General features: G+C 43.4%; 1 protein-coding gene across 1 annotated transcript in view; it reads right to left on the bottom strand.

Annotated features, from left to right (window-relative positions):
- The window catches only part of LOC143766334 (uncharacterized), a 617908-nt gene that overhangs the window by 550862 nt on the left and 50070 nt on the right, over positions 1–16976 (bottom strand). The window contains exons 7-10 of the mRNA XM_077253930.1: positions 11071–11156; positions 10762–10903; positions 10537–10687; positions 8659–10235 (exon numbers count right to left, since the gene is read on the bottom strand). Of these exons, the coding sequence (XP_077110045.1) occupies positions 9164–10235; positions 10537–10687; positions 10762–10903; positions 11071–11156 (1451 nt within the window). The 3' untranslated portion in view covers positions 8659–9163. Of the gene's footprint in view, positions 10236–10536; positions 10688–10761; positions 10904–11070; positions 11157–16976 lie in introns of the transcript that reaches the window.

Here is a 16976-nt window from a genome sequence, read left to right as displayed (position 1 = left end):
TGTAAGGGAACCCTTGCAGGAATTATTTTTTAATTATTTATTTACAGCGCAGGAGCAGCTGATGAATTCTGTCATCATCCGCTCCTGCTCTCACTGTTAGTTCATATATATTCCCTCCAAAGCTGGGTGTCAAGTTGGGACACAGTGACTCTCTGCCACTGTACTTACTAGATAGGTTTTAACAATAGAGACTGCAGGTACTGTCCCAATTGGGTATACCTTGTCACAGCGGGACAGCTTTATGCTTTTTTTTTTTAAATCATAAACAGTATTTTCTAATACCCTATGTTAATTATTTAATGCACTTGCTGTTAGGTGACAGGATTCCCCCACTGCTCGGGATAGATCCCAAACCTTGTCTGCCTCTGCAGTCTCCCATTCAGGCTCAGCTGCTGCGGGTGCTGCTCAGCATAGACGTTGGTCCCAGCATCTTGCTCAGGCTCAAGGTATTCATCTGGTTGCTGTTGGCACCCCAGCCAAGTCTATGGTAACCAGCGATAGGCACCTGCGGCTTGACACTCTGGAGTCTAAATCAAGAGATCACCTTACTGAGCATGTCTGTGATGTGGCGGCTTCTCATTGGTGGTCGGACGTATGCTGCCCTGGTGACGTGGCAGTTCCGGATTGACACACGGACGATGCCTCAGTCGACTGGGCGTGAGTGTTGGGGGGGAGCTTAAGGTATAAAAGACACCCAGCGGCGCACACGGGCGCACTAGTATCTTTTCTGTGAGGCTATGTGAGTGGAGACTCTACCACTCTGTCTGCATGTGTTGTATGTCTGCCTAGCTTTGGGACTGTATATCTAGGCAGGCAGTTAGCACCAGTGGGGCCAATTATCCGCTTGGCTTAGCATCTGTTACCTACATGTGTGCGGTTAGCACAGTAGAGTTTCAGAGCACGCTCAACCCTAGTCAGGGTTTTATACTCAGCATCTGTTTCATTCCTGTGTGTGATTGACACGGTTCAGATGTAGTGCGAGTTCAGTCCATATGCTTATATGCTTTATCCTGTGACGTTTAACAGGGCTTAGCACCGAGTGGTGTTAACTCAGAGTGTACAAATAATCGCTCGCCGTGTGTCCCGTCATTGCTCACTAGTTGCAGTTTTACATCTCTGCACAGTGGACCCTGGGTTGCAATTGCACTTTATTATTTATTTTGAGTGCAATCCACCAACCCTAACACTTGGTTTATTTACTTATTTATTTTCATTAGGGTATACAGACCTCCCAACCATCCCGGATCCAGCAGGGCAGTCCCGATTTTGACAGTCTCCTGCGCTGTCACGGCCGGGATCGTACTTTTCCCACACTGCACTGACTGTGATCACCGATGTGTTGCTAAGAGACATCTGGAAACTTCGAGTGGCTGCTCTGTGTGCACAGCACCTGTGATGAGGTCACAGGAGGGGAGGAGTCAGGGGTCACATGATCGGGGCTCTGTGTATGCAGGACTCTGCTGTGCTGGTTGTCATGGTGCTGGATGAGGGTAAGTTTATGTGTGGGGTCAGGAGGGGTTTCCAGTGTGGATGTAGCAGAGCCGTGTGTGTACGAGGTGTATGGATCGGAGCCGCATGTGTGCGAGGTGTGCGCATCGGAGCCGCATGTGTACGAGGTGTACAGAACGGAGCCATGTGTGTATGAGGTGTACAGAGCGGAGCCGCATGTGTACAAAGTGTACGGAGAGGAGCTGTGTGTATGAGGTGTATGGAGTGGAGCCGCATGTGTACGAGGTGTACGGAGCGCAACCGCGCGTGTACGAGGTGTATGGAGTGGAGCCGCATGTGTACGAGGTGCACAGAGAGGAGCCGTGTATATGAGGTGTATGGACTGGAGCCTTGTGTGTATGGAGAGGAGCCGTGTGTATGAGGTGTATGGAGTGGAACCGCGTGTGTATGAGGTGTACAGAGCGGAGCCGCATGTGTACGAGGTGTGCGGAGAGGAGCCATGTGTATGAAGTGTATGGAGTGGAGCTGTGTGTGCATGGAGAGGAGCCGTGTGTATGAGGTATGTGGAGCGGAGCCACGTGTGTACGAGGTGTACGGAGTGCAGCTGCGTGTGTATGGAGTGGAGTCGCATGTGTACGAGGTGTACGGAGCGGAGCCACGTGTGTACGAGGTGTACCGAGCAAAGCCGCATGTGTACGAGGTGTACCGAGTGGAGCCGCGTGTTTACAGGGTTTATGGAGCGAAGCTGCGTGTGTACGGAGCGGAGCCGTGTGTGTGTGCGAAGCGGAGTAACGTGTGCATAACTCCCAACCATCCTGGATCCTCCTTTTCCTGCATGGCCTCAGATCAAATGTACGGTCGCTTTAAACTGCTAGCGCGATTGCTAGCTGTGCCAGATCGGAGCAGATATTGCTCCTCGCTGTGACACTGACTGGCACAGGAGACATGGAGAGATCTTTTTCAGTGTCATACAAGAGCTGCAGCGATGTGCGCAATCAGCAGCAAGGCACGGCTGGATGATATCATTCAGCACTGCTGAAGAGGAAGCTGCCAGCTGCTACGAGGGAGCGCGGTGAGATGTGTGTTGATGGAGAAGGCAATGATGGGGGTGTGAGGGGAAGGATGGGGGTGGGTTAACTATGTGTGGCCATTATATTGTACGCAGCATCATGTGGGGCCTTTATACTGTACGCAGCATCATGTGGGGCCATTATACAGTATGGAGCATTGTGTGGCCATTATACTGTATGGAGCATCATGTGGGGCCATTATACTGTACTGTACGCAGCATCATGTGGGGCCATTGTACAGTATGGAGCACTGTGTGGCCATTATACAGTATTGAGCATCATGTGGGGCCATTATACTGTGCACAGCATCGTGCGGGGCCATTATACAGTGTAGAGCCCTGTGTGGCCATTATACAGTATTGAACATCATGTGCGGCCATTATACAGTATGGAGCATCATGTGGAGCCATTATACAGTATTGAGTATCATTTGGGGCCATTATACTGTACACAGCATCATGTGGGTCTATTATACAGTATTGAGCATCATGTTTGGCCATTATACAGTATGGAGCATCATGTGGGGCCATTATACGTTATGGAGCATCATGTGGGGCTATTATACAGTATTGAGTATCATGTGGCGCCATTATACTGTACACAGCATCATGTGGGGCCATTATACAGTATTGAGCATCATGTGTGGCCATTATACAGTATGGAGCATCATGTGGGGCCATTATACATTATGGAGCATCATGTGGGGCTATTATACAGTATGGAGCATCATGTGGGGCCATTATACAGTATGGAGCACTGTGTGGCCATTATACTGTATGGAGCATCATGTGCGGTCATTATACAGAATGGAGCATCATGTGGGGCCATTATACAGTATGGGCATCATGTGGGGCAATTATACAGTATGGAGCATGATGTGGGGCCATTATACAGTATGGTGCATCATGTGGGGCCATTAACCAGTATGGAGCACTGTGTGGCCATTATACTGTATGGAGCATCATGTGGGCCATTATACTGTATGCAGCATCATGTGGGGCCATTATACAGTATGGAGCACTGTGTGGCCATTGTACAGTATTGAGCATCATGTGGGGCCATTATACTGCGCGCAGCATCATGTGGGGCCATTATACAGTATGGAGCACTGTGTGGCAATTGTACAGTATGGAGCATCATGTGGGGCCATTATACAGTATGGAGCATCATGTGGGGCCATTATACAGTATGGAGCATAATGTGTGTCCATTATACAGTATGGAGCACTGTGTGGCCATTATACAGTTTGGAGCATCATGTGTGGCCATTATACAGTATGGAGCACTATGTGTGGCCATTATACAGTATGGAGCACTATGTGTGGCCATTATACAGTATGGAGCACTATGTGTGGCCATTATACAGTTTGGAGCATCATGTATGGCCATTATACAGTATGGAGCACTATGTGTGGCCATTATACAGTATGGAGCACTATGTGTGTCCATTATACAGTATGGAGCATCATGGGTGGCCATTATACAGTATGGAGAATCATGTGTGGCCATTATACAGCATGGAGAATCATGTGTGGCCATTATACAGTATGGAACATCATGTGTGGCCATTATACAGTATGGAGCACTGTGTGGCCATTATACAGTATGGAGCACTGTGTGGCCAATTTTTTTGTTTATAATTATTGTTTATGAAACAGTGTGATCAGCAGTGCTAAAAGGGTGTGGTTGGGGCGTGGATATGGGTGTGACTAGTTGTGAAATGGATGTGGTCAGAGGTGTGGCCTAAAATTTGCTCCTCAAACTTTATCCCTCTTTGCCTTCTTTAAAAGTTGGGAGGTATGGTATATGCACACATTGTCTTTTCTTTGGTTTTGTTTTGTTTTCATGGCCAATGTGAACATGCTTTTACAACATGCATGTTTTGAAGTCATACTCCGGCTCAGTTTTCTGTTTTTGGGGGTTGCCTGGTTGCTAGGGAATCCCCACATGTAATCAAGAGGCTAGTAGCTGTAAATCATTCAGCTGCGGCGGTGAAAACTAAGTCTCCGAGCAGTCATAAATACTCGGAGGTCACTCGAGTGTGCTCGGGAAAACCCGAGCAACGAGTGCACTCGCTCATCACTACAGGTCATATGTTTTTTGAATACTGATTTTTTGTTTGTTTCAGATTTTTGGCCACAGGAGAAAGCTTTGCATCACTGCATCTTCAATTTAGAGTTGGAAAATCAACTATTTCTCAAATTGTTTGAAGCACATGCGATGATATCTGGCAGAAATTGCAGCCCATAGTGATGTCTTCCCCAACCAAAGAGACTTGGCGTCAGGTCACAGCAGGCTTTCAGACTGTTGCCAACTTCCCGAACTGCATAGTTGCAGTTGATGGAAAGCATATAAGAGTGATTTAGCTACCGCAGTCAGGATCTTTTTTTTACAATTATAAGAAATATTTCTCGTGATCTTGATGGTGGTGGCTGACACACATTACAAGTTTGTGTCCATCGATGTTGGTGCCTAAGGCAGAACAGGGGGCTCACGGGTGTTGAGATCTTCTCAGATTGGAATGCAAATTCTTCAACATGGCATTATGCTTCCAGCTCCTCAACCTCTTCCAGGGACCACGCATCCAGTCCCTTTTGTGATGGTATCTGATGAGGCTTTTTACCTTATGACAATCGTGTTGTGCCCATATCCACGAATGGGACTGGATGTCCAGAAGAGGATTTTTAAATTTAGGCTGAGATGGGCAAGAATAGTTGAGGAGTGCACCTTTGGAATCATGGTAAGTCACTGGAGGATCTTAAACACCGCTATCCAGTTGGATATTAGGACAGTTGATTCTGTTGTTAATGTTTGCTGTGTTCTTCACACTTATGGTAGGGACTACAGTCCTGAAGTAGATGTGGAGTCACTGTACCAACCTTTTGATACAGCAATCAACTGGGGTCCTGGATGTCCCAACATGACAAGTTTGCGTGTTCAAGAAACCTTTGCTGATTATTTAATGAATTCCGAAGGTGCCGTGCCCTGGCACTTCTGTCTTGGTGGTGCGCAGCCTGTAGAGCAAACATCCACTTGACAGGAGACATCATGGATAAAATTCTTCAAGACCATAATTTATAATGTTCATATTTTTTGTTATGTTTTTCTAGTATACTGTTTATGTAATGTTGTTGCAAAATAAATGTTTGAAACAGTAAATGTGGTTTGGATATGATTTTCAAAACAAAAAGAAATGCTTGACATGACTAAGAAAAAAATAAATATATATATATACTGTATTTTCAGGCGTATAAGATGACTTTTTAACCCCTGAAAAACTTCTCAAAAGTCGGGGGTCCTCTTACACGCCAGGCACGGCATGTGCGGAGCTCTGAGGTCGCCGCCTATGGTGCAGGGAGCGGTCCCGGGGTCTGGAGTAGAGGAGACTCTCCTTCAGGCCCTGGGATCCATATTCGTGTAAAAAAAAAGAATAAAAATAAAAAATATGGATATACTTACCTTCCGACGGCCCCCGGAGTTCTCCCGGTTCTCAGCGGTGCATGCGGCGGCTTCCGTTCCCAGGGATACACCCAGTATATAAGATGACCCCAAAAAGTTGGGGGTCATCTTATACGCCCAGTCGTCTTATACCCCAAACAATACGGTATATACACTGCTCAAAAAAATAAAGGGAACACTTAAACAATAGAATATTACTCCAAGTAAATCAAACTTCTGTGAAATCAAACTGTCCACTTTGGAATCAACACTGTTTGACAATCGATTTCACATGCTGCTGTGCAAATGGAATAGACAACAAATGGAAATTATTGGCAATTATCAAGACACACTCAATAAAGGAGTGGTTCCAGGTGGGGACCACAGACCACATCTCAGTACCAATGCTTTCTGACTTATGTTTTGGTCACTTTTGAATGTTGGTTGTACTTTCACACTCATGGTAGCATGAGACGGACTCTACAACCCACACAAGTGACTCGGGTAGTGCAGCTCATCCAGGATGGCACATCAATGCGAACTGTGGCAAGGTTTGCTGTGTCTGTCAGCATAGTGTCCAGAGCCTGGAGGCACTACCAGGACAGGCCAGTACACCAGGAGATGTGGAGGGGGCCATAGGAGGGCAACAACCCAGCAGCAGGACATCTACTTCAGCCTTTGTGCAAGAAGGAACAGGAGGAGCACTGCCAGAGCCCTGCAAAATGACCTCCAGCAGGCCACAAATGTGCATGTGTCTGCACAAATGGTTAGAAACCGACTCCATGAGGATGGTCTGATTGCCCAATATCCACAGATGGGGGTTGTGCAAACAGCCCAACACCATGCAGGACGCTTTTGCCACAGAACACCAGGATTGGCAAATTCGCCACTGACGCCCTGTGCTCTTCAAAGAAGAAATCAGGTTCACACTGCGCACATATGACAGACATGACAGAGTCTGGAAATGCCATGGAGAGTGATCTGCTGCCTACAACATCCTTCAGCATGACCGGTTTGGTAGTGGGTTAGTAATGGTGTGGGGTGGCATTTCTTTGGAGGGCTGCACAGACCTCCATGTGCTCACCAGTGGTAGCCTGACTGCCATTAGGTACTGAGATCAGATCCTCAGACCCCTTGTGAGACCAAATGCTGGTGCGGTTGGCCCTGGGTTCCTCCTAATGCAGGACAATGCCAGACCGCATGTGGCTGGAGTGTGTCAGCAGTTCCTGCAAGATGAAGGCATTGAAGCTATGGACTGGCCCGCCCATTCCCCAGACCTGAATCCAAATGAACACATCTGGGACATCATGTCTCGCACCATCCACCAACGTCACGTTGCACCACGGATTGTCCAGGAGTTGGCAGATGCTTTAGTCCAGGTCTGGGAGGAGATCCCTCAGGAGATCATCCGCCGCCTCATCAGGAGCATGCCCAGGCATTGTAGGGAGATCATACAGGCACGTGGAGGCCACACACACTACTGAACATCATTAACTTGTCTTGATGTATTTCCACTGAAGTTGGATGAGCCTGTAACTTCATTTTCCACTTTGATTTTGAGCATCATTCCAACTCCACACCTCCATGGGATATTATTTGTGATTTACGTTGATCATTTTTAGGTTTTATCGTTCTCAACACATTCCACTATGTAATCAATAAAGATTTACAACTGGAATATTTCATTCAGTGATATCTAGGATGTGGGATTTTAGTGTTTCCTTTTTTTCTTTTTTTTTTAGCAGTGTAATATATATATATATATATATATATATATATATATATATATATATATATATACTGTGTCTTCTGGCTTTGAGGGGGGTGGCTGGTAGCAGCCATATGTATAATGGATACCACTTTAAAAAAAAAAATCACATATATACCGAAATATATAATGGTACATATATCTTATAGAATACAAAACATGTAGGCAGCAGATCATGAAGCACATAGTGCTTGAGCCTTTTCCACAGGTTGTCTCCTTTGAACCTTTAACCATCACATTAAATGTTTGTTTTGTACCTAGTAGGCATGGCCCCCCATAGACTACATGTTGGCGTTGATGATGGTTTTCATATTTTTTTCCAAACAAGTTTACAAAAATTTTGCACAGCGACCTAGCAATATCACAGCATTACACTTTTGTTGAACATCTGACAAGCATAGCCATAGTCAGTTAATATTTAAACTCCTATATAACTCAAGGAATACACATGTAGGACCCATTTTTCACAGTTTCTGCAGTTAGGAAATCGCCTACAGTACTATTTTCTCCCATAATTTTGGGTTGAAAAATACAAGGTGAAACAATGTTATTAAACATAATTTTAATATTAAATAAAAAATATGTATTTGACAAAAAAAAATAACTTTCCTATTTGTAACATAAACCAAACAAAAGCAGACCTAAAAATTAGCTTTTATTTTAGGCCTCTAAAAAAAGCTTATAAAACACAGGTATATCTGTTAGTGGCTCAAACATGGCTTTTATGTATAGCATAACCAGGTAAAATATAGTAATTTGTGGAAATAGTCTAGAACAGTGTTCCCCAAGATTGGTCCTCAAGAGCCACCAACAGGTCGTGTTTTCAGGATTTCCTTAGTATGGCCCAGGTGATGGAATTATTGCCTGTCTAGATGATGGAATTCTCACCTGGGCAATACTAATGAAATCCTGAAAACATGACCCTTTGGTGGCTCTTGAGGACCGAACTTGGGGAACACTGGTCTAGGGGAACAGAATACTGTTACGGTTTTCATTGTTAAGCACTTAAGCACTTTATGGGTGTTGGTGATGGCTTGGTAAGGGATTTCCTTTTAGGGTCAGACAGGGCTAGCTGACGTTAAGCGGGGACGACATAACCCTTTTCCCTAGGGTGCCAACCTCCGCTGAAAGGTAGCGAAACGGAGTATCAGCATTCTGTTTCCCTAGACTATTTCCATAAATTACTATATTTTACCTGGTTCTGCTATACACATTATACCCATGTTTGACCACTCTCCGATATACATGTGTTTTAAAAGCTATTTTTTAGAGGCATAAAATCAATTATTTAGGTTTGTTTTTGGTTGGTTTATAAATTGAATATCAGACCAAGATTTATCTATATGTTTTTTCTTCTCTTTGTAACATAAATTTTTAACCTGCAACCAACAACAAACAAAACATTAATATAACCAAATATATTTGACTTTTTTACAAACTTAGTTAAAGGTATGGAACGTGGGAGGTGAGGAGTCAGGAAGGTTACCAGTAGGGGCCATGGATGTGGCAGAATCAGAGTGACTTGAAAAGTTTTGCAGAAAGTCAGGTTGGGAACTTGAGGCAGTGGACAAGGGGGAGTGAAGAGAAGCCAATAAAGTTGAAGTTTGTAGAAATGCAGAATTTGGAGTAGCGGAATTGCATGTAGCACGGATAGAGGAAGAATGGGGAGCTGGGAAAGAGGAAGAATGGGGAGCAGGGAAAGATGAAGAATGGGGAGCTGGGAAAGAGGAAGACTGGGGAGCAGGGAAAGAGGAGGAATGAGGAGCTGGGAAAGAGGAAGAATGCGGTGCAGGGAAAGACAAAGAATGGGGAGCTGGGAAAGAGGAAGACTGGGGAGCAGGGAAAGAGGAAGACTGGGGAGCAGGGAAAGAGGAAGACTGGGGAGCAGGGAAAGAGGAAGTATGGGGAGCAGGGAAAGAGAGAGAATGGGGAGCTGGGAAAGAGGGAGCATGGGGAGCAGGATAATTTAAAGTGGATGGCTGTTGTAGGCTACTGGTGTTTTGTGAGGTTAGCTGTCTTTCTGCAATTTCTTTAATTCCAGTGACAATTTCACATGAATCAATTGAATGGCGGTATTTTTGAAATACATGCACCACACCACAAACAACTGAGGCACAAGACCACTGGTTTTCAGGTGGCACTTTTCGAAAACCAGATGCAATTGAAGCACAGAAATAGTCCCAATTATCATTACTGTCCATGCAATGTAGAAAGCACATAGCCTTTTGAGTATCCGCAGCGGGTTCAGCATTTTGTCTAATATTTTCCTTTACTTGTTGACGCCTGCGAATTGCTTGCCTGCGAGTAACTTGACTCACTTTGCTTGCAGGTCTACCTTGGCTTCGTGAGAGGACATTTTGTGTACAGTCCATTGAGGTTTGTCTGACAGTTGCTGCTTGATCTTCTGTGTCTTTGCAAGACGAAATTATTGTATTTGAGTCTTTGGCCCTTGACCCCTGATCTTGGCCCTTTTCTATTTCACACTCTGGAGTTGGAATATTTCCCTCTGTTCTGCCCAATAAAAAGGTTGAAACATTTTTGTAAGTTATTTCACTGAAAACAAGAGCACAACTATTCTTGTAAAACAAATTTAAGATGATACTACCCCCCCAAAAAAATTAAAAAATTATAAATATCAGCTAAGGATTTTCTCGCTCATGTAATTGACAAGTATGGCTACAGATAATCAATCCCTCAAAAAAATTTCAGCATCAATGTGCCTTTATTACATTTGTTTATTTATTTTTTGTTATAGCAATATATTTTATAAAAAGTGATGTCAAAGTGAATTTTTTTAAAAAAAAAAACTTACATTCGTAGCTCGCGTGTGTTTAAGAGAAATTGTAGGTCATCATAGTACGGGCATTTCTTTGGTTTTGGGGAAGACCCACTTCTCTCCTGATCGTGGACATTTTTTTTAAATCGATCCCTCACTGACCGCCACCTAGTTCTCACATCTTTCACTAAAATGTTTTAATTAACAAAATTGTTAATTTTTGTACACGTTTACTTTGTCTATGCATCAAAATTTACTTACATATTTTATTTTTTCTTTCTGGGAGCATTCCAAGACATTCTGGGTACAACTTGTTAACAACTTTGTCCCAGGCATTATCCCGTTTAAATCTGTTGTGATAATGATCACAGCTCGGATCCCATAATATGGGTCTGTTACGAACCTAGAGTCGTAAAAAATCAACTGTTATTTCATATTTTTAATTAAAAATTGAATTTTTATTTGGTTTTAAAATTAGCATGCAAATATTCCAAATTTAACATTTATGTTAAGAAACAGATATAATTGAAAAAACGCAATTATATGCATATGAAATAATTTTAACATTACCAGCAATATCAAGCGGTGAACATTAATTGACATCCTGTCATATGACACCATCCTATTTTTTTCACAACAATGTTTTGATCTTGCTCCTGTTAAAAAAATAAATGAAAGCATTGCACTTATTGTCATTTTTTTAAAGACTTTAATGATATGTGATGCAGTGGGTTGCTACAGCATTAACACCCAAGTATGTGTCATATTTTCTTCAAACATTGCAAAGTGTATGTTAAATTGTGAAAAAAAATTATTCGTTGTGCAGTTGGTAAAGTCAGTAAAATGTTGTTAATAGTGGCGTTAAGCGTTGGGATGCAAACTTTATACTCAAAATAGGTTGCTCCCCCCATATGGGGTACTCCTATTTTTATTAACCAGGGCAGACTACTGCGGCTGGTATTTCAGGCTGGTAAGGATCCAATATCCATGGACCTTACCAGGCTGATAATACCAGGCCGCAGCAGTCTGCTTACCTTGAAAGGTTAGCAAAAATAGGGGGATCCCCTTCAAAAAACAGCATTCATTTTTTCATGAAAACTGCAGTGCACCTGACCGCAGGGGACCGAGTTATCTCCGGTGATCAGCGATCATCTTCAAGCTCCACTGCTTTCTTGATGTCAGGCTGAGTGGTAGCATAATGCCACTGTTCAGCCACAGGCATCCAGATGTAGCAGAGCTGGACTCGTCCTGGGACAATATGTGTATCTTCTCGGCAGACAGGTAACAATATTGTTGCTTTTTTATTTTATTTCTCTTACAGGAGAACGAGAGCATTGGTGGAATTAGGCGATGCAGTGAATATGGTTTAATTAAGATCTATTAAAGGAGTCTGTGTCATTATTTCAATTAAAATACTTTATTCTGGGTGTCTGTGTGTTTATTTACCATTAAACTATAGGATTAGTAATGGATAGGTGTCTTATAGATGCTTCTCCATTACTAAGCCATGGGCTTTATGTCACCTGACAATACAATGGTGACATCAACCCCACAAATATTACACTTGCCCCCACTACACAGCAAGTGGGAAGAGCTGGATAAAGGGCCACAGTTGGATGTGGATCTTTGGATGTGCCAATTGTGGGGCGGCTGCAGGTTGCTGTTTTTAGGCTGGTGAGGACCAAAATCCATGAACCTCTCCAGCCTGAGAATACCAGGCTGCAACTGCCTGCTTTTTCCTTGGCTAGTTAACAAAAATAGGGGGACCCCACGCTATTTATTTGGAGGGGATCTCCCTATTTTTGCTAACCAGCCAAGGTAAGCAGACTGCTGCGGCCTGGTATTATCAGGCTGGTATGGTTAATGGATATTGGATCCTTACCAGCCTGAAATACCAGTCCCAGTAGTCTGCTTCACTCTGGCTGGTTAACAAATACAGCGGGACGCCACGCTATTTAAAAAAAATTATTATTAATTTATTAAAAAAGGAGGAGAGGACATTACATTCAACTGACCTCTCTCTCTGCTTTCTTCCACTTCCTGTGTCATGTACTTCCGGCTGTGTCACAAGATTCACAATTATGTAAATTAGTACACATGCGTAGTAAGCTGCATTCCCGCAGTTAATACGAATGTAACTAGAATGAAAGATAATGCAGTTTTACCACATCTAATGAAATCCTATGGGTAATTTACACAGCGGAGACTGAGCGTCTCCGCAACATAAATTGACATGCTGAGGTCTGCAAAGACGTGACGCATGTTCATTTACGTAGGTAAGCATAAACGTCCAACCCCCCGCGTTGGACAAATGCCACACCTTGAATCAGCTCCAGACCTTTTACCTGTTTAATTGATGGTGGATTAACAAGGGAAGAGCCCACACAGACAATGAAAGAGCTTTTGAGATAATTGTCCAGTTTCTTTTAGTCCCTTGAAAAAGAGGCAGCTCCATATTAAACACCTGTAATTCCTAAACCCTTACTCCAATGTGAATACCCTTACATTAAAGCTGAAAGTTGCACTTTAAGCCCAGATTTTTTATATAATTGTATTTTGAATGTGTTTAAAAACTTATGTCACTGTCCAAAAATTTTTCTGGACCTAACTATCTAAAGGTGCTATTGACATGAAATTCGGCCCAGACGTCGGTAACAACCCATCCAATCCACACAGGCAAAGAAATCAAACCAAAGCTGGCCATAAATTATGTTATGCGCAATAATGAGGAATAACACAAGGAAAAAGTATTTAACTATCTATCTGAAGTTTATGTAATACTTCGTACAAAAGCTTTTGTTGGTGATGACAGCTTCAAGATGCCACCTGTATAGAGAAACTAGTAGCATACATTGCTCAGGTGTGATTTTGGCCTATTCTTCCATAATAAACACTTTTCAAATTCTGAAGGGCCCGTGGGCTCCTATACACTCTGAGTTTTAATTCCTTCCATACATTTTCTATTGGAAACAGGTCAGGTGGTCATTCTAGCAGCTTTATTTGTTTTAATCTGAAATCAATTGAGAGTTTCCTTGGCTGTTTGTTTGGAAACATTGTCCTGCTGAAATGTAAACTGTGAGATAGCGTGTTAGGTGTCGAGTTCCCGCCGCTGCACAGGGGGAGTCTCGAACCATGTCTGCAGGGAAGACATCGGTCCCAGCGTCTGGCTCAGCCTGATACTGTGCCAATGGTTACTGCTGCCTTTCCAGGCTCTGCCTTTGTAGCCAGCACTGGTCAATGGCGAGCAGGCTTTTCTGGGACTAAGTCCTGCTTTTCACGTACTGAGCATGCCCACAGGAGGACCTCTCATTGGAGGTCGGGGGTCACACGCTCAGGCCCTGTAGCAGCTCCTATTGGTCCACCAGGAAGGTCCTGAAGAGCTGCAACTATAAAAGGTTCACATGGCCGCACAGCCAAGCGCTAGTATCAAATGTGTTTGGCTTATGCCAGTGGATACTATACCACTCTATACATATATGTGGTGTGAGGCTGTAGATTTGGGACTGTACACTCAGGCACGCAGCTAGCGTCAGTGGGGGCAATTAGTCTTGGCTTAGCATCTGGTTCCTTCATGTGCGCGGTTAGCACAGAAGAGTTCCAGAGCAATCACAACCCTAGTTAGGGTAATAGTTTTGTGTACAGCGCGACTCTGTGAGGCAACAGAGATCGCTTCCAGTTCACACGGGGTGAAGCTTAACCCACGTGTGAGCTCAGAGTTTATCAGCCGTTACTTTGCAGCAGATATCTCTGCACGGTTGTCCCCGGGCTGTGAACGCACCTTGTAGCTATCTATCTATACTCGGTGCGTTCCGCTAGCCCTAACATAGTGTTTACTGCATGTGTTCGGGGACACTCACTTAGCAATGGGATTCAGTCACACAGGCACGTTTTCCTCACAAAAACAGTCCATGTGGATTATTATGCAGTCATAAACCGGGTTATGCACAGTTCATTATATACTGCATAGAACACAATAGGCACCAACAGATGACATTAAGTTGCAGTCTCTAAACATGCTGGACCTTACTCTGTCCATGGGTGACTGTACAGTTCATTAACTGAACCCCTGTCAGTGCACACAGTTCTCCAATTTTGGGTTACCTTCCTGGAGCTTTTGCTCCACACGCTGACTCCTCGTCAGTCCTTGTTTCCAGGGAAGCTGTCAAACTGTGATCACCACCCCGGATGATGCCTTGCTCACCAGGCCACCTGACAGTCCAGATCCTCAGACAGGCTGTAGCTTCCCTAAAGTAGTGCCATTGCAGACTCTGCACATTTGGCCTTTCTGTGCTCTCTTCAGGATGTCCGTTCCCATCTGGGACCATCCAACAAACCGACCGCTGTGTGTGCTGTTCAGGATGTCCATCCCCACTTAGGACCATCAAAAACATGGGCCTCTCAGTGTGATATTCAGGATCCGATCCTACTCCCAGGATCTCCCAACACACAAGTCTCTCAGATCCACAGCCTCTCAGTGTGCTATTCAGGGATCCGGTCCACACACAGGACCTCCCAACACAAGCTGTCCAGGATCTACACACTCTCCATTACAGAGACCATGTGACCACACCATGGTCACATGATGTAGTTGTAACCACTCCCATAGATGGGTGGTGTGTGTGGTTAGCCAGACCCGCCCAGCTCTTCCAGCTAAGCCTCCCTTTACAAACTATACAAACACTTGTAGGACTACAGGTCCCAGAACGACTCCCTCTGCGACACATACTGGCCATTTACAATCATGAGGGTCACTGTTTCACCATCATAATCACAGATACGCCTCCATGCATATCCCGAGGAGCACCTACAGTGCCCCCTAGCTGTAACAGGGGTCACTGCATCACAAAAACCATATTCCCTCTTCATCATCCTAATAGATGGAAGCATGTCTGGGTACATTTGTCCTTTCATCCTTCCTTCAATTATGTGAAGTTTGCCAGTGTCCTATGCCTCACACCATGATGTTTCCACATCCAAACTTCACTGTTGGTATGGTGTTTTTGGGGTGACATACAGTGCATTTTTGGTCTCCAAACATGGTGTGTATTATCGCATCCAAAGAGTTCAATTTTGGTCTCATCTGACCAGACTGTGTTTTTCCAGTACTTCATATTTTTGTCAAAATGTTGTTGAGCAAACTTTAAACAAACTTGAACATGCTTTTTCTTCAGCAAAGGAGTATTGTGTTGTGAGCGTGCATACAGGCCATAGAGGTTGAGTTATTTACTTATAGTTTTCTTTGAAACAATTGTACCTACTGTATCCTCATCCATCCCTTGTAGATTATGAGCCCTCGCGGGCAGGGTCCTCTCTCCTGTACCAGTCGTGATTTGTATTGTTTAAGATTATTGTACTTAATTTTTATTATGTATACCCCTCCTCACATGTAAACCGCCATGGAATAAATGGTGCTATAATAATAATAATAATACCTGCTGATTCCAGGTCTTTCTATACCTCACCTCAGGTAATAGTTGGCTCTTGGACATTTTTTTTTTATAATTCTTTGTACAACTCTGAAACTATCTCACAAATAAGAAAGAGAGCTTAAGTACAAAAGTAAAAAATTAATAAAAAAGTTTTCCTCTGAAATTGTATGAAATCTGGTCGTGGCCGGTTTATGGAGAAATTATATTTTTTTCACCTATCGAATTATTGTCACAAGAGTACTCAAACTGAATCTTCAGCAGTTAAGAAATTCTTCTGTAACCAATGCCATCAGTATGTTTTGCAAAAATAAGGTTGCAAAGATCTTGAGAAAGCTCACTGGTTTTACCCATCATGAGAGGTTTCTTGTGTGGCATTCTGGTGAGAATTTCATGTCAATAGCACATTTAGAAATGTATTTACTTAAACAATTGGTGAGGTGTTCAATACTTATTTCACCTGCTGTATAAGAATGTGAAATATTGACTGCACATTGAATATTGCTTTTTGGACTAAATATATTAGTAATTGCATAGATTTTTAATTCTAATATACTGTAATTTTTTAGACAATGAAACACACCTAACCATAAGACATAGCCATGGTATAGACAGAAGTATAAAGGAAAAACTTTTTTCTACTAATTAAATCTTCCCTGATGGTGTAAAGTGGAGGGGTATGTGATGACTCAGCTTCACAGGAAAATCTAGCCACTTTTGTGGCGGGAAGCGGAGAGGGTTGAACTATTTTTAATTCTGCCAGACTAACTATTCCTTTGTTCAGTAAGTTAATTGACCATTTGGAGGATACTTAGACAATCTAAGTGAACATTTGAACAATGAAGAAACAGCGATGACTATCTCCCCCAATTTTGGGGGACAATGCCCTGAAATGGGAACTGAGGGTAATAAAAAAAAAGGACTTGTTCCTGTCAATGGTTTGATTCCACAAGACTTCAGCCTGCTGGACCATGGTTCCAGCTGATGGATTACAGAACTGCTCTACTGCCCAACGATGAGCCGTCTAATTTGCTTAGATAACCCAAGTTC

This window comes from Ranitomeya variabilis, chromosome 4 (genome assembly GCF_051348905.1).
Source record: "Ranitomeya variabilis isolate aRanVar5 chromosome 4, aRanVar5.hap1, whole genome shotgun sequence".
Taxonomy (NCBI): Eukaryota; Metazoa; Chordata; class Amphibia; order Anura; family Dendrobatidae; genus Ranitomeya; species Ranitomeya variabilis.
This window is presented reverse-complemented; position numbering and strand designations above follow the sequence as displayed.